At 40.0% G+C, this 22,583-nt stretch overlaps 1 protein-coding gene across 1 annotated transcript in view; it reads right to left on the minus strand.

Moving 5' to 3' along the window:
* The window catches only part of NELL1 (neural EGFL like 1), a 657,613-nt gene that overhangs the window by 629,573 nt on the left and 5,457 nt on the right, over window positions 1-22,583 (minus strand). The window contains 1 exon segment of the mRNA XM_042459591.1: window positions 13,030-13,158. Coding sequence (XP_042315525.1) covers window positions 13,030-13,158 — 129 coding nt within the window.

The following is a 22,583-nucleotide window of genomic DNA, read 5'->3' on the forward strand; positions in this document are numbered from 1 at the left end:
TAAAGAGAAAATGGAGGAACGGCATTCCCTATGTAGGGCTCCTATTAAAATGAGACGAGCCATGTTCTTCATTGTCAGAACATTTGAAATGCAGATACCTTGTCCTGTTTCAGGTAGCATCATGGATTGGAGGAAACAGGAAAAAGCTGGGCTGCTTTGCTCAATGTCTTCTTCTACCTCCAAAAAATGACATAGAGGAAAGTGTAACATCAAGATCAGAGAATTAAAGTGTGGTCTCACAATTCAGTAGAATAGTGGTGGTTGATGGCTCCCACGTAAATGAGTATGAATCCACTTAGGGTTTTAGCTTGAACTTGAAAGGAGGTCCTATTTCAGAGTGTACAGTTCAAGACAAAAACCTCAAGTGGAGTCATGTCCCCACTGACATGGCAGCTTTCAGCTGCCACTGAAGTAAAAGATGCCTTGTCTATTGCCCAGTACATCCCAAACATGCAGCACACATTATGCAGCTGAAATGTAAAAACAGCACACACAGCTAAAGGAAGAGCAAGGAAAGGCAGGAGTAATAGAGAACAAGTAAGTTTATTCCCTTGCTCAGTTAGGGCTGTCCACTGAAAGCTTGTTCAGGTATCATCATTTTCACTTAATCAAGTGAACCAAAAAATTAATAAACATAGTAGCTAACATAAGAAACTGAGCTGTACACCAACAAACCCATGCTCCTAATTTCACCCATGTAAAAAAAGAAAAGGAAAGGAAATGTATATTCATGTATATTGCCAAAAAGAAAGGATATGGATTTACAGTGAACCTGCCTATAAATGCCAATTTAGAATGACTCACCTTGATGTTAACATAAATACAATGTAATTTGGCAAAGTGGGAAAAACTATAACCAGGAAACAATGTGTTTCCCCATTTCACTATAGATGCAGATGAGCAACTTCAATACCCCAGTCTACTTTTTAATGGGTCTTTAAAACCTTCAAACAGAGGGTTGTTCTCTCTAATTATGACACATGGATACCCTATCAGAACTCACTAGGCAGCTTTCAGCAAGATGACTCTAAGCCCCTGATTCCCATATGCATAATCATGGTCTAGGGAAGGCCTGCACAAATTAAAATGGGCTAAACTTCTTGGGGCAGCAGATAGGTTTCAATTAAATATTTATTAATTAATAATAATTCATTATATTAATTAAAATTAATTAATATTTTGTCCTCCTCTGTCCAGCCCTCTTCTCAGGAGAAAGCCAAGCATCGGAGGAGACTTGTCTGTCTCTCTTCCTCTGCCTGGATCTCTCCTCCGGAGAAAGCCGAGTAATGGATGAGCCTTGTAGGGCAAGTGTTTGCCCATCTTCCTCCTCTATCCATCCTTCTTCTTGGGAGAAAGCTGAGCAGCAAAGGAGCCTTGCATCAGGGCAGTGTTCATTCATCCTCCCCCTCCGCTACCCAGGCTTCTCTTCAGGAGAAAGTAGGGCGGTGGAGGAGCCTTGCAGGGAAAGCATTTGCCTGTCCTCCTACTCCTCTACCTGGCCTTCTCCTCAGGAGAAAGCTGGGAAGCAGAGGACCCTTGAAGTTGTTCCACATCCTCGTGGGCCATCTGAAATCCTTTGGTGGGCCGCATGTGCATGGGGCCATACATTCAGCAGGCCTGGTCTAGCACCTTGAGCAGATGGGGCAAAAGGAGTAGCCAGAGGCTGCTCGCACCCTGGTTGCTGAAGAACCACAGCAACCAGATGCCACAGTCCAGATACTGGCTGCTGCCGTGGTCCAAAATGGACCATGAGAAGAAGCAGACAAAATCAACTCCTTTTGCAACCAGGTTTGGACCACCTTAGGCAGCCCTGGTGCAGCTCCGGCACAGCTTCCATGTGGTTTGGGGCCATACATCATCTAATCATCATGCACACACCCAAACCACACAGATGGGGGTTTTGTTTTGTTTTGTTTTGTTGCCTGCCTTTTTCAGGCCTGTATCTGAAATGTCCTGAATATAGTACTAAATAAATACTATTAGCAACAATACTAGCACAAACTGGATCCTCTGCTTTCTATCTTCTTTGTTTTATATCCCACCTTTCTCCCAGTGCAGGACCCACATGAATTAAAACAGAATCCAGCTAAAAACCCATAATGAACTCCAATAAGCAATCTGGCCACAGCCTTCTTGGACCCACTGGATATTCAAAACTCTTTCCAAAGTCAGGCCAACAGAGTACATTACAGTAATGCAAAGAGGGTGTAATTCTGTCACCATGGGGCACCAGATATGACATCTCCAGGAACAGGTGCCACTGGCACACTAGTTTTAACTGTGCAAATTCACTCATGGCTACTGCCAAAACTGATTGAGACTCAGGGTTGAATTTTGGAGCATACCCAACCTCTGAACCAAAGTATTTAGGGAATCAGATAACCTCATCCAGCCTATGTTGAATCCTTGTTCCCTAATCTGCCTTTGATCACCTGGATCACCTGGCTATGGTGACATATGCCTTGATTACATGCTATTTGGACTACTGTAATGCACTCTATGTGGGGCTGCCTTTGGAAAATGTTCAGAAACTTCAGCAGCTAGAATGCTGACCAGGGCCGGTTATAGGGAGCATATAAATCCCTTGTTGAAACAACTTCACTGGCTACTGGTTCATTTCCAGGCACAATTCAAAGTGCAGTCATGACCTATAAACTCCTATATGGCTTATGTCCAGACTAATCTCCCCATATGAACCTGGTAGAACCCTGAGATCTTCAGGAGAAATCTTTGCCTTGGTCCCACCACCACCACAGGCTCACTTGGTTAGAACAGGAGAGAGAGCCTTCTCAGTGGTTGCTCCCACCCTCTGGAACTCCCTTCCACAAGGAGCTAGGCTGGCTCCTTCCCTGCTGTCCTTTTGTTGGCAAGTAGAATGTTTTTCTTCAGGCAGGTTTTTTAAAATCCTGACAGGCTGGCTTTTATATGAGTGTGTGTTTTGGTTGTGTTTTTTTCTTTGATATGTTTTCATGTTAATTTTATACTGTTATTACTGGATTATTCTAATTGATTTTACATTTTTGTTGTAACGATTTTTAAAGTGTTTTTATCTTCTGAGCTGCCGTGATTAAACTGATAAATATGATTGAGCAGAACCACCCGAAAATGCCCTCAATTCCCTCAAGTCCCGTTGAGACCTTGGCACCACTCCATGAGAGGAGATGCTTTGGAGCAAATTGTCTTGGCCAAATTTTCCATTCCAGAGGTCAACGAGAGCTTCAGCAGAATCATCACTAAAGGAAACAGGAAATTTCTTAAGCAACATGGAGAAAACCATACAGATCCCTCAACCTCTTAAGGTGGACAATCTTAATTGTCCTACCCCACAACACAGAGGCTCCAATTTCAGGCAAGTCTAAACCTCATCCAGTCGTGATCTAGCACAACAACAGAACTATAGGAAGTTCCTCCACACCTTGATCACCATGCTTATGCCCAGCCCAGAACATGAGGTCCAGAGTGTGGCTTGCAGCATGTGTGGGGTCACTTCAACCAGAGTCACAGTCTTCATGGAATACTTGAGTATATAAACGCATACTATACATAGGCTGAGTTTTCCTTATTCAAAATGTTTGGGACCAGATGTGTCTCGGATTTTGGATTGTTTCTGGATTTTGAAATACCTGTGTTTGCATAGGCATACATAATGAAATATCTTAGAGACAGGACCCAGGTCTAAGTACAAAATTTCATGTGTCACATAATCTTATACATATAACCTGAAGGTTATTTTATACAATATTTTTAATAATTTTGAGCAGGAAACAAAGTTGGTGTGTGTTGAACCATCAGAAAACTAAAATGTCACTATTTCTGACACCCATGAAAAAAGTTTTAGTTTTTGGAATATTTTAGAATTCGGAATTCCAGATAAGGGACTCAGCCTATATATGTATATGTGTGTGTTGACAGTCATAGCATGTCTGGATCTCCTAAAATCACAGGGGCAAAATTCTGCTGGTTAGAAATAACCTAAAAGACCAAAAAAAACTTAAAATGGTAGGAAAATAAAAAGCCATGAATATTGCAAGTGGTTTTATATAGTTCAACAAAGTCATTAAGCCTGTGTAGTGAATACATCAGATACCTCCTACTTTAGACCATTTCCCCCTCTCAGTTCACTAAAGAACATAAACTGCTTCTGCCAAATCCTTGTTTTTGACATTACAGTTTTGACCAAGCTTCACTTTACCACTGGGAAAAATACTATAGAGTGCTGCCACCTCCTGTTACACATGAAGCAAAATATGCCCAAGGTAACACCACAGTTAAGACTAGAACCCAAATTCAGTCCATAGTACTTTAGGCATTAATTGATTTATACACAGGGACATTCTCTTTTACTTGCTCAATATTCACATGTAGGCACTTGCAAACTATGGAACAGCCTTGGAGAAAAAGACATAATACATGTGACTTTAGAAATTGTTAGAAAGAGCCACACAGCTAATATAAAAATCACTCCTGTTAAAGAAACCAGCCTAATGTGGGTGAAAAATTGTCCTTGATTATCTTAATTCCATACTGCTGTTGTTTTCAGCTGTCTTTAAGTCAACATTGGTGTATGTCAACCCCATTAATGAGAGACCTCCAAGTTACCCTATTCTCAATAGCCTTCCTCAGTCTTGCAGGCTCAGGCTCGTGGCTTCCTCTGTTGAGTATATCCATCAGGAATTCAATCTTCCTCTTTTCTTACTGCCTTCCACCCTACCAAGCATTATTGATTTTTTTTCTAGTGAGTCATGTCTTCTCTGATTGTTTAATTCTTTTTAGGGGGGGGTATGGTGTATATGTTTGTATGATTTTAAATGTTGTACGCCACTTTTTCACAAAGGGTGGGATATAAATAACAGTTTTATTTATTTATTACTTAGTATGATATGGCCAAAGTACTACAGCCTCAGTTTAGTCATCCTGGCTTCTAGGGAGAGTTTAGACCTGATTTGTTCTTGGACCCATTCATTGGTCTTTTTACCAGCCCACAGTATTCTCAGAACTCAGCTCCTACACCACATTTCAAATGAATTAATTTTCTTCTTTTCAGATTTCTTCACTGTTCAGCTTCCTCAGCCAAACATAGAAATGGGAATGTTCAACTGTACACCTACCTTTGCACTTTATTCCTTGACTTTTTTCCATAATTGTTCAAAGTCTTTACTATTTTCTGCTAGTAGTATTTCCTTACTCCAATTTCCATGCCTCCTTCCTCCAAATCTAATCCTGCTATACATTTTATATTTTTGACATACAAGTTAAATAAATAGGGTGATAAAATGTAGCCTTGCTTGAACTCCTTGCCAGAGGAAACCATTCAGTTTCTCCATATTCTGTCCTTCTCCATATTCTTATCCTGAGTACATCAGGATAATGAAATGTTGTGGCACACCCATTTCTTTAAGAGTGATCCATAGCTTTTCGTGATCTGTACAATCAAAGGATTTGCTATAGTGTATAAACAGCAGGCTGATTTTCTTTTGAAATTCGTTGGTATGTTCCATTATTCAGCGTATGTTTGCAGTATGATTGCACACTACTAAAACAACTCATTTCTTCAATCGCTTTAGGCTGTGAAGCACACAATTTATATTAAAACCTCTCTTTCAAAATCAGTTTTCACTTGCATCCCCAAGCATGAGTGTTTTTTATATCCATACCCGTTTGTGGGTTTAACAATTGGCCTCATATTTGCCACTACGTTGCTAGACTTCAGATAGGCTTTTAGTCTAATCCAGTATGTCTTCCTCTTCTTATGTTCTTAATGTCAGTTTCACTATTTCCTAGAATAGCATGCAGAGTCAAGCTGCCAGTGATCCTGTAGACAATAAACAGCTCTCATGACTAATAGACATTGATGGTCCCTTATCCTCTATGAATGTATGTAATCTTATTTTAAAGATACCCAAATTACTGGCTATCTCCACATCCTGTACTAGAGTAAAAGCCTTATGAGAGCCAGCATGATGTAGTGGTTTGAACATTACACTAGGACTCCAGAAGACCAGGTTTCAAATCTCCACTTCACCTTGAAAACCCACTGGGTGACCATGGGTAACTCTCTCTCGGCCTCAGAGGAAGGCAATGGCAAATCCCTTCTCACCAAATCTTACCAAGAAAACCCTCTGAGAGGTTCAACTTTAAGAACTTTAAGAAGTATTTATATCTCTCCTCTCTGTGCAACACAACTGGGGCGGCTTACACATTAGAATCATAGAAACAAAGAATCATACAGTTGGAAGAGCCCGCAAGGGCCATCCAGTCAACCCCCTTCCATGCAGGAAATCTAAATCAAAACATCCCCAATAGCTGGCCATCCAGCCTCTGTTTAAAGACCTCCAAGGAAGGAGACTCCACTACACTCCGAGGGAGTTTGTTCCACTGTCGAACAGCCTTTACTGTCAGGAAGTTCCTCCTAATGTTGAGGTGAAATCTCTTTTCCTGTAGCTTGCATCCATTGCTCCAGGTCCTAGTCTCTAGAGCAGCAGAAAACAAGTGTAGCTCCCTCCTCAACAGGGCTATCATACCACCTCTTAACTTTCCTTTCTCCAGGCTAAACATTCCCAGCTTCCTATGTCATTCCTCATAGGGCATGGTTTCCAGACCTTTCACCATTTTAGTTGCCCTCCTTTGGATACGCTCTAGTTTCTCAACATCCTTTTTAAATTGTGGTGCCCAGAACTGGACACAGTATTCCAGGTGGGGCCTGACCAGAGCAGAAGAGTGTGGCACTATTACTTCCCTGGATCTAGACACTATACTTCTGTTGATGCAGCCTAAAATTGCATTGGCCTTGTGAGCTGCCGCATTGCACTGTTGACTCATGTTCAACTTGTGGTCTACTTGGACTCCCAGAACCCTTTCGCATGTAGTCTCATTCAGCCAAGTGTCACCCATCCTATATCTGATCATTTCATTTTTCTGTCCTAAGTGAAGTACATTACATTTCTCAGTGTTAAAATTCATTTTGTTAGCTTTGGTCCAGCTTTCTAATCTATTCAGGTCATTTTGAATTTTGATCCTGTCCTCTGGAGTATTAGCTATTCTTCCTAATTTGGTGTCATCTGCAAATTTGACAAGTATTCCCCAGTTCTGTCATCAAAGTCGTTGATAAAGATGTTAAATAGCACTGGGCCCAGGACAGAGCCCTGTGGGACCCCACTGGTCACTTCTCTCCAGGATGAAAAGGAGCCATTGTTGAGCACCCTTTGGGTTCAGCCAGTCAACCAATTACAAATCCATGTAACAGTTACCTTGTCTAGCCCACATTTTACAAGCTTCTTTGCAAGAATGTCATGGGGAACCCTGTCAAAGGTCTTACCGAAATCAAGATATACTATATCCACAGCATTCCCTTCATCTACCAAGCTGGTAATTTTATCAAAGAGATAAGGTTTGTCTGGCATGAATTGTTTCTCTGAAACCCATGTTGACTGTTTGTGATTATGGAACTGCCTTCTAGATGTTCACAGACTCTCTGTTTAATGATCTGCTCCAGAATCTTTCCTAGTACTGATGTCAGACTAACTGGACGATAATTGTTTGGATCCTCTTTCTTCCCCTTTTTGAAGATAGGGACATTTGCCCTCCTCCAGTCTGTTGGGACTTCTCCTGTTCTCCAGGAGTTTTCAAAGATTATTGCCAATGGCTCCAATATTACATTTGCCAGTTCTTTTAATACCCTTGGATGTAGTTCATCTGGTCCTGAAGACTTAAATTCATTTGGATTAACAAGGTATTCCTCTACTATCTCTTTACTTATTCTATGCTGAAATTCCCCTATTCTGTCTTCTGCTCCATTATCCTCAGGTTGACCACCCTTTTCCTTTTCTGAGAAGTCTGAGGCAAAGAAGGTGTTGAGTGATTCTGCCTTTTCTCTGTCTTCTGTTAGCATTTTGCCATCTTCTCCATGCAGTGGACCTACCATTTCCTCCTTCTTCCTTTTGCTGCAGACATATCCAAAAAAGCCCTTTTTATTGTTCTTAACCTCTCTAGCAACCCTGAGTTCATTCTGTGCTTTAGCTTGTCTGACTTTACCTCTACACATGGTCCCTATTTGTTTGAATTCCTCTTTGGTGATTTCCCAATTTTTCCATTTCTTATACATGTTCCGGTTAAAACTTAGCTCAGTTGGAAGTTCCTTATTCAACCATCCTGGTTTCTTGAGACATCTCGCATTTTTCTTCCTCATTGGAACTGTTTGGAATTATGCCTTCAGTATCTCCCTTTTGAGGAAATTCCCATCCATCTTGAACTCCCTTCTTTTAAGTTCACTAAAATCAGCTTTCCTAAAGTCTAGAATGTATGTCTGACTATGCCTGGCTTCTCCTTTCCACTGTATAACAAACTCCAGGAGAACATGGTCGCTTCCACCTAATGATCCCACCACTTGCACCCTTTTAACCAAGTCATCCTTGTTGGTTAGGATCAGATCTAAAATAGCTGACCCCCTTGTTGCCTCTTCCACCTTTTGAACAATGAAATTGTCTTCAAGGCAAGTGAGGAATTTGCTAGATCTTGAGGATTTTGCTGAGTTTGAATTCCAGCAAATATCAGGATAGTTGAAGTCACCCATCACTACTACATCTCTCTTTTCTGAGTGTGTGGTCATCTATTCTAAAAAAGACATCATCCAATTCTTCCGTCTGACTTGGGGGTCTGTAGTAGACTCCCACAATAACATCCCTGTTGTTTCCCTCCCCTTTAATTTTTATCCAGATGCTCTCCACCTGGCTTCCAAGATTGATGTCCTGGATCTCTTCACTGGTTTAAATGTCCCTGACATATAATGCTATTCCTCCTCCTTTGCTGTTTGGCCTATATAATTTAAAACATACCTTAAAATGACAAACAACATTAACAAATAGATCAAAGCAGTGGCTGTGGTGAGAGTCAGGGGTATAGGAGGTTCAGATTTTTGATGGCCCGTTGTCTATTCAGGAAAGGCCTGCTGTCTAAGGTGATAATATGACAGATCTCTGATTACTTGTGTGTTTGATTAATATGTTCTCTCTAGGAATCTCTAAGTACTCCAGTTCTACTGGAAGTTGACCATAGAGTTGTGCTGGAGAACCTAGACGTTCCTAGAAAAAACATTTTCTAGGCATTTGTAGGTCCTCTAGCATGATTATGTGATCACCTTCTAGAAGATGTTGACCACAGAGTTGCAGTGCAGTACCTGGAGATTCCTAGAATAGTGTTTTCTTAGACAAGAAGAAGTGTATTTTTTTATTTGTGGTTTTTCCACATTCACAGGGAGCCTTCACCCATAACCCGAGCAAATGTGGAGGGACCACTGTATAGTGCTTTAATTTCACTTTAACTGCCAAAGTTGTATAGAATTCTGGAATTTGCAGTTTAGGGAGAGAATTTAGAATTCTCAGTCATGGTGCTCTAGTGCCTCTCCAAACTACAAACCTCAGGATCCCTTATGAGGCAACCATGACAGATAAAATGGATAATAGCACTATAATTCTGTAATGGAAATTGGCCCCAGGGCACACGTCAGTCTACACAACTGTTATCTTCATAGGTACAGTTAAACCTACTGTATTCAAGAATGGCTAAACAGAAAGCCTAATCCCAAATAACAGCAGGTTATAGTTAAGGATGTGGTGAGGGGGCATGCCATACATGCTCAAATTCATTATTTGATTTGCATATGCTATCCAATTTAACATTGAACTCTAAGCAAAATGTCTACAGTAAGAAAAAAATACCTCCCACATGGCTCCAGAAAGTATTTATAATTATTTTATGTACTTTTATATTGTTCAGGATAACAGTACTCTGTGTCAGTTGATGTAGAGTTATAGTGACCTTTTTACACAACGACAAGTATGCTTTTTAAAAGAATAACCAGCCCAGGGCCATTTTAGACTTCCTGGCTGAGAAACAGTTTGATCCCAATTTGAAAACTGAGATTACATTTCAATGAATGTCTACTCTGAAATCTGTCTCACCAAGTTCAATAGGACCTTCACCCAGGCAAGTATCTAAAAGTTCTGGGCCAGCCCTGTTGAAAAGAATACTAGGTTTGTATAGGTGAAAGGTTCTAAAAACTCAAAAGGCAGTATATAAATGCTAAATATTTTGAGACTATACTATCTCACACACTCAGGCACATAACAGAAAATATTATGCCCCCTCCCATCTCCCCAGAAACACAACTTTATGACTAGGGAAACCCCAACCCTGTGACACTATTTATCACACTCTGCTTTTGACTGCCGACATTTGGAAAGCAACATCAAACTACATTAGTCATTTCCTCCATTCTCTCTCCCAGCTTATTCGCATTCAGAGAATGAGATTACTCAGGAGATTTCAGAATATTTCTTGTACATCCACGTAAACAAATATAAATTTCCCTATGTAAACAGAGATATTTGTATAGAGATATTTTCCGGAACAAATATTTGAGCCATTTTAGACACATTACTGGCTGAAAAGGAAAACTGAAGGCAAATAATCACTTGCATTTTTTCACTCATGCATTCTGTCACCCAGCAGGCCTTGGCTAATGGAGGCTACATCTACACTGCAGAATTAACACAGTTTGGCACCACTTAAACTGCCATGGCTTAATGCTAGGGAATCCTGGGATTTGTAGATATTTAGCCACCTCTGTCAGAGAGCTCTGGTGCCACAACAAACTACAATTTCCTGAATTCCATGGCACTGAGCCATGGCAGTTGAAGCAGGGTCAAACTGCATTTATTCTGCAGTGTGACAGCAGCCTCTGCTTCAAAATACAGTAGCTATCAACTCATTAAGCTTGCATGGTATAGAATTGGTAGGCTACTCACACAAAGTGTTCAGAAGTAATTTTGTGCTGTGCTGTGTGTAGCATCAATGTAAACTATGGCTCACAGGCCATTTCCCTGTCAAGCTTCTTCTGCAAGCTTCTTCTGGTGTTTTATGTGACCAGTAATTGGAGATAAGAGGCTATTTAAAACCTGAAGAAGCTGCTACATGAAACTGAGCTATGCTTTGCAGAAGTGAAAGTCTTTACATTGGACCCACTCCTGAAAGGGTAGTTAAGGCATTAAACTACTGGTAAGTTGGGTTTTGCATGCCTGGAAACAGTGTCTTGATTCCAAGTTGACATCTTTATAACTGAGCTATGTTTGCATGCCTGGAATTTACCTCTGAATAAATATGCACAGAATTGAGCTGTACTTCCTATGTTTGATAAGAAATGTCCAAACTGGTAAAGCCTCCCTCTGGCCCCAACCATTTTCTTGTGGTCCTTCCCTGTGTCCTTAAGCTTAAACACCTCTAAAATGTGTCCCTTCGAGTCCCTTCTCAAACTGGAGTTCATCCCCTGTGCTGAAAAAGGGTTCTACTCCTAGTAACCACTCTTCCATCTGTGTTTACAAAACAGGAAAAGAATATAAAAGCTCTCTAACATTAGCAGATGCAACTGCCTTTTATTCCCAGAAAGTTTATATGTAAGTAACCATTGCTGTTGAAAGAAAGAAAGAAAAATAAGGGCTTCAAAGGTCCACTATAAAGCTATTTCTGATTATCACAGGATTCTTAAAGCAACAAGATTTTCAACCATCTGATCTATTCCTGTTAAAGATTAATTTACATAATAATGTCCAACTGGCTAATATTTTTTTAAAAAAATCACACAATGCAATGCTAATTATTTAGTTGTGCATGAATGCATGTGCATACTTTATTTTGTGCAATTTAGCACCAGTGTTATTGAAACACATGAGTAACTATGACAAAATCAGCTTGTGTGACCATCTGGAGGGCCACATGATTCCTACTCCCACCCTAAGAACTGCCTGTGACACTGAGCACATGAGAAGGGAACAAGCAAACAGACATTCCAGGAAGGGTCAACTGCTTGTCCAACAACTCTCTCACTCCCCATACTTCAACCTTTCAAGGAACAGGACAGGTCACTGTCCACTGCACAGGTGCTATAGCCAGCTAGGCTAAGATGCAGGCAGCCTCCTCAAATTTCAAGCAACTGTCAACAGAACCTTGAACATCCCAGGAAAATTCAAAGATGTCATGCTTTCCTCCACCTTTCCACTGCCTTGATTCAGGTAGTAATGATCATTCCTATTTTTTATTATTCTTGAGCTAATGTGGAAGCCTGAGAAGGTAACAGGCTATTAGCGCAGGCCTCTTTAGGCTTAGTAAGGAGGAAGATTTCAGCATCTCTGTTTGAGGGAAGGACTGTATAATTGGCAGTGAACTCCGGGGCCTCCAGGGAGGAGACACTGAAGAAGACTTTCTCTGAATCTGAGAAAGGAAAACACAGGCCTGTGGAGAGCCCATGCAGTAATGAGGCTTCTTGAGACACAGTCTGAACTTCAGTGCTGTAAGCGGGTGGGGAGGGGGGAGATCAAGTGCTAGGGCATTAAATAAAGCATCTTTGAACAAGTGATGCTGTGTGAGGTCACATACTCTAGAAATCAAGGTGGGTTTCATGTCCCTTTCCTAGCAGATGATGCACTGCATGCTTCACTTGCATAGGTGAAATAATCCAAATTACTATCTATCCACATATATACTCCTGTTAAACAGTTTGGGCTCAGACTATCTGAACGATCAAATTTCCCTAGATTAATCTTCGCGAGCGTTTAAATAATAAGGGAAGGGCTTTTTTTAGTCCCATCATCACAGGCATGTTTGGTGAAGATATGAGGGAGAACCTTCCCAATGGCTGTTTCTATGTTCTGAAATCTCACTACCAGTTCATCCCCTTTCTGCTCTCTTTTTCACAGCAGCAAAGACTTCTTTTATTTGAGCAGGAGTTTGGCAGTTAACTGGCTTAGGCAGAAGGGTCTTTTCACAAGATGTGCTACATCTTTATCTTTACGGTTTTAAAATAATGTTTTAAAATAATTGCTGCTTTATTTTTTTTTACACCTTGTTATTATTAGATATTTAGCAGTACTTTGTTTTAATTTATACTGTAAGGCACCTTAGATTCTGTGCCAGATGGGATATAAATTTCCTGAATAACTAAATAAATAATCCATACATAGAGAAAGATATTAGACTTACCTTGAAATAAAAATGCTTTGCTGGCATTGTGCAGTCCAGACACCTGTGCAACTCCAATTGTCATGTTGACAAGATCCAGCTCTGTGATAATATCAATTTGTAAACCAGGATCCATTCCAAATCCTACAACTGATTTAAAAGAAAGGAGATAGAAAAAGTCAATTTTAATTTTTAAATAAAGTACAATACCTACAAATTATGTGCAATCATATATCCAGACAGCAATTGTTCCACAAGTAACAAAGCATCAAGTGAAGCTAAACCCCACCTTGCCATATTTTTTAAATACTATTTGGTAAGATAGAGCCATTATAGTATAGTGGCTTGAGCATAGTATACAGTAGTATGACTCTGGAGACTAGTGTTACCACATTCTGCATACCCTGCATTATTTGGGGGTACATTTTCATTATAATAGCAGTTACAGAGCCCATAAGCATAAACCTGGAAAAGTCAGATGAACTTTAAGTGAACTTCTGATTGGTCACAGACCTGAAGACATGTGGAAAGAACCCCTGTAACTTTATGGCTGTGGATATTGCTGTTTCCCACCCCCTGTTGTGTGCATTTCCTCTTGAAGGTCACAGACAAAGGTTTGTCAAGCCAATCTTGCTGTGAGTCCCACTGTGCTTTCCATCACCTGATCCTATCCAAACTTCATGGGGTTGTCCTAATCTTATTACTGCTTGATTAAATCAATGTCACTGCCATCAAGCAAAAAAAAAAATCCTTTTGTAACTCTGAAATTAAAACCACCAACCATTGATTTTCGGATTCCTAGAAAATTTACCCAACTGCCTCAAGACTCTATAAAAAGCCCACCTTGGCACTTACATATTGGCTCAATCTGGAATCAGGCAGGAGTGCTGCTAGATTTCATATTGACCATCCCCCCATCTGGCTCCCCTCCTCCCCACATCTTTTAGGCAGAACTGTTGAGCCACTGTTACTTCCATCCCCTGACTGGAGCTCCACATCTGGACTGATAAAGTTTTGCCTTACCTCAACCTTGCTACAAGCTACTACCTTTAATTCCATTAGTTCTTGTGTGTGTGCATGTGTTAATGCGATTGTTTAAATGGTGATTTTTCCCCTTTGCTGTGAATCAACAAAACTAAGTTTTACTTTTCACTCTGAATGCTGTTGTTCTTGGACCTGTTATACAAAGGCTGAAACCCTGCCTTTCCATTACTGAAGACTTCTCACTGCTTCCAGCTGAGCTAAACTAATTTCCCCAGTGAATTCAATTTGTGGGTGCCCTATTGGGACCCCCTGAAATTTAGGTCACACCAAGATTTGAATCTCTGCTTAGCTATGGAAACCCACCAGGTGACCTTGGATAATTCATATTTTCTAAGTTCCAGAGGATGTCAAAGGCAAACCCTTTCTAAACAAATCTTGCCAATGAAACCCTGAAATGGGGTTGCCATAAGTCAGTAATGAAATGTAGGCACACAACAACAATGTGAACAAAATCTGAACAAAATAAAACACCAGCATTAATGCAACAGTATAGCATAATAAACCAACTGTGTAGTTAAATAAACCTCTGAGAACTTGGAAGATGAACAACATAAGACAGATACAGATTGAGCAGAGAATGCTATGTACGAACAGTGACTGTGCTTAAGAAAATACTTTATTAACAAAGATTCTGAAGTCTTATACACACCATTACAAGCCACAAAAACACTACAATAGCTCCTGTAAGGCTAACTGCATATCTCCTTTACTATTATTATTATTATTATGCAAGTATTCTGAATGTCATTTGTACAAATAATATCATACCTCACCTCCTTTAATTAAAGCTTTCACCAAAGAGGGGGGGAAATACTAGTACATCAAAATGGTATGAAGCAGTCTTTTTGTGGTCAGGTATAAGATGCACAAGTTTATCATTGTATGTTGATAACATGCAAAAGCAGTCTTTACATTTTCTACACTTGGGAAGTATCATGTTCCTTCAAACCATGGTTACTCAAGAAAGCTTGTTTAAACTAGCCATAGTTAATATTATTCACAGTTGTGGTCCAAACAACATGGTAGTCCCTGCTTATTCCAAGCAGAAGCATTCAATCTCCTTCTCCTGGCCTTAAGTGAGGAGGAGAAAGAGCATAGGAAACTGGGATTCACGAAATCTCATAGTTGTGCTAAAGTTTAGCTTCAGTGTGGTATGCAGCCACAGAATTTCTGACTGTACCTTTCAGCTACACTATTCTGTCTAAGGCAGGGGAACATTTGGTTCTCTGTGTAATGTTCTGCTTCTACAGCTTCCATCAGTTCTAGCCAGAATGCAAGTCAGTCCCAACAACATCTTGATACCCATGTTTTCCAACCTTTATCAAAAGGTTGATTCACAGCAAAGGGGAAAAATCACCATTTACACAATCGCATTAACACATGCACACACACAAGAACTAATGGAATATTACAGGATTTTCTGTAATATTAATTACAGCATATATTCTAATATCTTTTGGAGGGAGAGATAGATGATTCTTATTAACCCAACAGAAACCAGTGAAAATAAGAACAAGTCAGCCTCAAATCTGCTTCTTTCTCCATATGGCTAGAAAAAGAGATAGTGACAAACTCATAAAAATTTCTCTGGACATGATTAAATATCATGCATTACTACAACAGATTCAACAGATGCCAGAATAGATTGTTGAAACTGACTCTACACATTAGTATCAACTCACTAACTATGTAATATTTCACACTTCTATAAGTCTAGAATATAATGTATTGTGGATATCAACACTACTCCTGATTTTTTTTCTAGTGAATTCATTAGAATTTCAATCCAATCCAATACACTGAGGAAATTCTACCCATGAACTATACAGTAAAATCCCAACTGATTTGAATACATTATCTGATAAATCTAGCTAGAAACAAAGAGAAGCATGTATACTGCTGGTCTCTATTATTTGCCTTTGCTATTTGAAGCTTTGCTCCTGTTTGAATTGTGAGCTTTAGACAAGGTACCTTGTCTAAAACTGGCTCTACTGGAGAATGTATTTTATTTCAATTACCTAGTAAAATATCCATATGTACAAGAAGGAGAGCCAGTGTAGTGAGATGGTTTGAGCTCTGGACTCCAATTCTGGAAACCAGGATTTGAATCGCTGCTCAGCCATGGAAATTCACTGGGTGACCTTGGGCAATTCTTTCAGCCTCAGAGGAAGGCAAAGGCAAAGCCCCTCTGAACAAATCTTGCCAAGAAAAACCCATGATGAGTTCACCTTAGGGTTACCGTAAGTCAGAAATTACTTAAAGACATATAAGAACAATAAGAAGAAATGCATTTCTACATGTGATATAAGTTTATAGAATATTTCAACAAAACGTTTGTTCATAAAGGCCAACTCACATGATTATTATTTTTACAAAAAGGAAATCAACTTCAGCATCAGGAAAAACAGATAGTTGCACAAGTCTTTCTCTTGTAAATGAAAGACACGTGTGATGTATGTTTCCACATTATGAGGACATTGGGTATCTATACTTATTTTTTCATGCAGCTTTATCTCCATATAAGGAGAAAAAATGTGTGAAGCAATGTATTAATTCTACATTAAAACAAATCACACACGAAAAGAGTAAAGACATAACATATATTGAGTAAGAAAAATGAAATGGAAGAATCCATTCTGGATATTTCAAACATATGCCATCAATGCAGAACCTTATGTCACCTGCTCACATATACTGGTTGAAATTTCCCTTTTCTGCATTACCCAGATAAAATCCTCGCATTTGAGTTCATCCTAAAACTTATGGAAAAGATAACATGAAAGGCTTTTAATCTAATTCATTCACTGTATCATTGCTGGTTCAAAGCACTATGGAAAATCCAATTTGCTCTTCCTCTCTTGACCATACACATTTAATAATAAAATGACTAACAATTTGCAACACTTTAAAAGCATCCAAAATCTGCTGCCTAAAGGAGCTGGCCTGTTTGGCTCTTCTTAATGGTAGAATTAGCCCAGTGAAAGACTCTTGAAGGATTAGCTGCATTACTATGAGTGCCATCTTGCTAACTTCACACATAATTATCAGGTATCAGGACGTTTCACAGAGATCTTTCTGATTTCTGTTTCAGACTGGAACTGCAGTCATTAGTTACTATAACTAAGCCCTACAATGAACACATGTTGTGGGGCAGGAAAGGGGAGAACCGGTCTGGTTCCATAGAATTAGATGAACCTAGAGATTTCATTGTTTTTTCCCCAGGCCAGGCCAATGATGGCACCCAACAATTTGTGCTAGTCCCAGTTAGTTTACAATGTAACAAATGCACGGATGTTGCTAATTTCCAGGATGCAGCAGGTTCCTGCCAAGGATTCTTTCACATTCAAGGTATCCCTCTCCCCTTCATTCAAATAATGTTGCAACTGTAAAAATTAGTGTCTATTTCCATTAAGCAAACTCATGGCAATTTAAAGCACTACTGGTTACATAGGTACCACATGCACTTACAGGGTGATGTCCATTACATTATTGACAATCAATCTGGGTTAGGCAAACTAGCCCTGGTCACCACAGAAAGGTGAGTAGTGCTGCAGGTTTTAATTTAAGAATACCTGAATGGCTACATAACTCCTACCTTAGCAATAAATGACAAGATCTCACCATCATGCAAAACCTTAACTGTGAGCAATCATAGGAAACCATCCTTATCAAGAAGATGAAGGATGGGGAGTTCAGGGACAGTTCAGATACAGAGCCACTAAAAGCAAGGGAGTAGACAAGATGTCAAGAAATAATAGGTGGAGGAAAAGACACAGGAAAGAAAGAGACAGGAAGTTGAAGAAACTAAATGGAGAAGATAAAAATTCTATTTTTATATTTTAAAAACCACCCTTTCTGAGACCTCAGGTACCTATATCCCTCCTTGAACTGTCACCCAGTGGAAGCCATTGAATCAACCTTTCTAAACTGTTTCCAAACCTGCTTGAAGAGCTAATTTTTAGCTGTTCATGACCAGTCTTGCTTTTCCCCTCCTCCGTATTGCTTTTTCCCTTTGAGATGCCTTTAGACTGAGGGATTTACTGCTGATGCTTCTATGCCTGTTTTAGGAACCTTTATGGCCAATGGGTGTGATGACAATGCTTTAAATAATATATATATATATAAAGCAAGTTAACGGAAACTCAGATCAAGGACAGAAAATGTTTGTGCAATCTTGTTCCAAAAGGAAGATCTAACTGGAGATGAAGGCTTTCATGGCTGACAACCATTGTTTTTTTGTGGGCTTTTCGGGCTATGTGGCCATGTTCTAGAAGGGTTTATTCCTGATGTTTCGCCAGCATCTGTGGCTGGCATCTTCAGAAAAAGCTGGCATCTTTTTCTGAAGATGCCAGCCGCAGATGCTTGCGATACAGGACCCGGAGCAATGGATGCAAGCTACAGGAAAAGAGATTCCACCTCAACATTAGGAGGAACTTCCTGACAGTAAGGGCTGTTCGACAGTGGAACACACTTCCTCGGAGTGTAGTGGAGTCTCCCTCCTTGATGGTCTTCAAACGGAGGCTGGATGGCCATCTGTCGGGGATGCTTTGATCTGGATTTCCTGCATGGCAGGGGGTTGGACTGGATGGCCCTTGCAGTCTCTTCCAGCTCTATGATTCTATTGCCACAAAAAACCATCTAACTGGAGACTTTCAGGGTGAAGGAGAGACTGATTATAGAGGTTTCCCTCCATAATCCTCTTCCACTGAGCATGCAACTTCAGGAGCGTCTCATATGGAGTGGTGAATGAAGAAGGCTACACCTGTCTACCCAGCCAGAGCAGCCCAGTCAACCCTGACAATCAATGGGTTGACAAATTATCAGCTGGTTCACCCTCATTTTTGAATTTTATGTGTGTGTGTTTATCAGTTCACCAGCTACATTGTGAACTGAAAGTCTTTAAAGATATTAGACGCATCTGCATGAGATCACCTGTGATCCAGATAGGGTTTAGGGAATCCCTTTAATGTATACTGAATTGTATGCTACCTGTCTGTATGTGAGTAAAGCCAACATAGCATAGTGGTTTGAGTGTTAGACTAGGATTCTGGGAGACCAGGGTTCAAATCCCCACTTGGCCATGTAGGCCCACTGGGCGACCTTGGGCAAGTCACACACTCTCAGCCTCAGAGAAGCGCAACAGCAAACCCTCTCTGAATAAATCTTGCCAAGAAAACCCTGTGATGGGTTTATCTTAGGCTCATACAATCATAGAGTTGGAAGAGACTACAAGGGCCATCCAGTCCAAACCCCTGCCATGCAGGAATTCTCATCATAAATCAGAAACAATTTGAAAGCACACAAGGAGGAAGAGAATAATGTTTAATGTTCGAGACTGGGCGTCTCCCACAGAATCAGCACCATGTCAATACAGTCGGTCCTTCTTATACACAAATTTTTTTATACACGGATTCAAGCATACACGGTTTGAAAATGTTCAAAGAAAGTATAAATTTCAAATATCAAACCTTGATTTTCCATTTTTTATAAGGGACACCATTTTGCTATGTCATTAAATTTAATGGGATTTGAGCATACACGGATTTTGTTATCCACAGGGGATCTTGGAACCAAACCCCAGCACATAACAAGGGTTCACTGTGCTAGTTCCACAGTATTGATGCAATCATCATCTAGCAACATGGTCAGTTCACTTTAATATATCCCCAATCATGTGGGACTTTCAGACCCAAAATCCCTTCCTACTTACTAGGGTAATTTTTGAAGGTCTCACAGTCCATAACACCCAAATGAGTTAAGCAAAATTCCATCCACAATGCCTTAAATGATGGCTCAGGAAACAATGGGAGGAGAAGTAAGCTGTACACAGTACTTTGTAAGATCTACTTTGTAACATTATTTATACAGATATTAACCAGAGTAAGCAAAGCGTCCACAGGACAGTTCATATTGTGTATTTTCCCTCCTTGAAGTCTAATGTGGAAATTCTAATGTTTAAACTATTCCTTACAAACAACATCAGAACTAGTGAGCTACCATCACCAATCTGTGCCTTTCTCCAATTATGATTAGCAACAGACGCAGCATTTCAGCAAGCTACTAATATTCTGCCTGTCATCCCTTTTCTGTTCTCTTGTACTGGGTCTTGGTACTGCATACAGACATGCAAAACACTGAAGTGTTTTTCAAAAAAACTAACAATTAATCAACACGCAGAAAAGCAGCTTCTGTTGTAGAATCAGGTCTGCTCTCCTCCCTGGAGTCTCAAAGTCTCTTTCTGAGATTTTAAGGAAGAGCACAGACAGCTATTTCATTTGCATTTGTGTCTTAAGCAGAATGAATGGATGAAGCAATCCATTTTCCTCCTATAAATTAAAGAGAGCCATTAAATGGGAAACGATTTCCTCTAATAATAGTACAAACCATGGGATTTGATATCTTGTTCTAATTCCAGCTCAAGTCGAGGATCCACATCCTGACTTTCAGTTATTTCTTCACTCACCCCAATTTAATTTTTCAGAGAGAAAGAAAAAGAAGAAAGATTTTGATTCAGCAATGTTAAAGGCAATATGATCTTTTGACTGGGCTGAGCTGGATCGTGACTCATAACAAGGAAATCTCTTAATATAACCAGTCTGGCTGCACAAGTTTAAAAGGCACTTAACAGAATTAACCTATTTCATGCAACACGTTTCTATTAAGAATTACTATGATCTTGACCTGACCACAATTCAGAGGTAAGGATGTTCAACAAGAATTTCCCAAAATGACTTGCCTCAAAGGACAACATTTTTCATTAATTTTATCAATTGAGAAGATTCTATCTAATTGCAGTTTGTAATGAGCTTATGCCAGTACAGTCCCATGATCCAACTGTGACCAAGTTATATGGACGACCTATTCAAACAAGTACAGGTACAGTCTGTTCAAGTGCCAGTGAGTTCAATGAGAGTTACTCATGCTTTCATCTCTTCCACTGAAAGGAATGGGATTTATGACCTATTTAATGTAGGCCAAATCGTGCCCAGAGTGGTTTTATATGTGTGTGTGTTACACACAAGCTTGTTCATCACTCACATAACACATTTAATGCAAAGTGTTTTAGAAACTTCCTCTATTCTTCACATTCACTTGCACTGGGTTTTCCAAAAAGAAACGGGGAATACCTCGCTTTCTGAAAACCCGCTCTGAGGGGGATTTGCCCCAGATCGAGAGGGCAAAATCCCAATCCGGGTGTGCAAAACCCGGTGCCACTGGGAACTTCCCACTTTTAAACTGGGTTGCAATTCAGTGCAAAAGGTAGTCTGAGTGGCCCCCTCAGTCCATCAATACGGCTGGTATGAGGTTCACATAGGACTTTATCACACCTGAGGAATTTCTCTTAATTTCGAATGAAAAGAAAGTGGGGCCAGCACGCATTTATGTGAATACACTAGTTCAGAAAATTTACGTGAATTCAAATTGCGTTCGAACTGGCTTCCCATTGCCTGAAAATAGTATGCCATTGCCCGAAATTGTGTGTGTTAGTCTATCACGCAATAACGTGAAACCCCATGATTGCGTTTGGATTGCCATTGGATTTTACTTCCAGTTTCCCTTGTCTGATAAATTCCATAGAAGGTCTGTGCATGCTCAGAACAAGTTTTCAGCAACTGCAGCAATCCAGATGTAGGCTGGATATCTAACCACTTGAGCAAACATGCACCAAACAATCCAGAAACCACCCCAAGGATATATAATGCTATAAAGCCTCTGCTCTTCAGTCTTAAACTTAACTGAACTTTTTGAGCATAGAGAGGAATGACACTCAAGCTCCAGGTTAAGTATTTTCTTGACAGACACCTCAAATAAACATCACCCTTGTCCTTTTCTCTAAGTGCCACCGAATGTGATACAACTTCCTAGGTAGTGTAGGTCCAGTACTGTCAGTTTTAGCATCTAATAAGAGGTGATAAGAGCATTGGAATGTTAAATTTAACTAAAGAAAATAATATCCAAGGAAAGCTATGTAAGTGGGTCTTAACTTCCCTCAAAATAATCTAAGTGTATCTTCACAGAACTTTAAGTAGTGTGAACAGAACAAAAGAAGTGAACAAAAATCTAAACTGTTCTCTAAGGTTTGGGTTGTGTGGTTGTTTTTTTAACCTGAACATTTTTACAGCGATTTTCTGGGCTCTTCTGAATTGCACGCTCTGGGTCTGAAACCCTTTTGGTGCAAATACTTGAGCAAAGGGGAAACATAAGGAGAGATGCTCACATGAACTAACCATGTTGGTTTTCAACATCACAGTCCTAAAAGGATAGTGCGCTCCATTTAATTCTCACTTAAAATGTGTTCTGATATTAGGTTCCAAGATTAGCCGCTAAAATCACAGAGAGAGAGCTCCCTTCACACACAGAGAGAGTGACACACACAAAAAACCCTCTCCATAATACAATTACTTGGTGCAATTCAGAGTCCTCTGGAGGATGACTGGGAAGTGCCAGAGGAAAGGTCCACTGCCTTGTGAATGGCATGCGGGAAATAAAGCCCTGTCCCTACTGCTCTTCTCTTCTGGGGGAGAAGAGTG

This window comes from Sceloporus undulatus, chromosome 1, assembly GCF_019175285.1.
Source record: "Sceloporus undulatus isolate JIND9_A2432 ecotype Alabama chromosome 1, SceUnd_v1.1, whole genome shotgun sequence".
NCBI lineage: Eukaryota > Metazoa > Chordata > Lepidosauria > Squamata > Phrynosomatidae > Sceloporus > Sceloporus undulatus.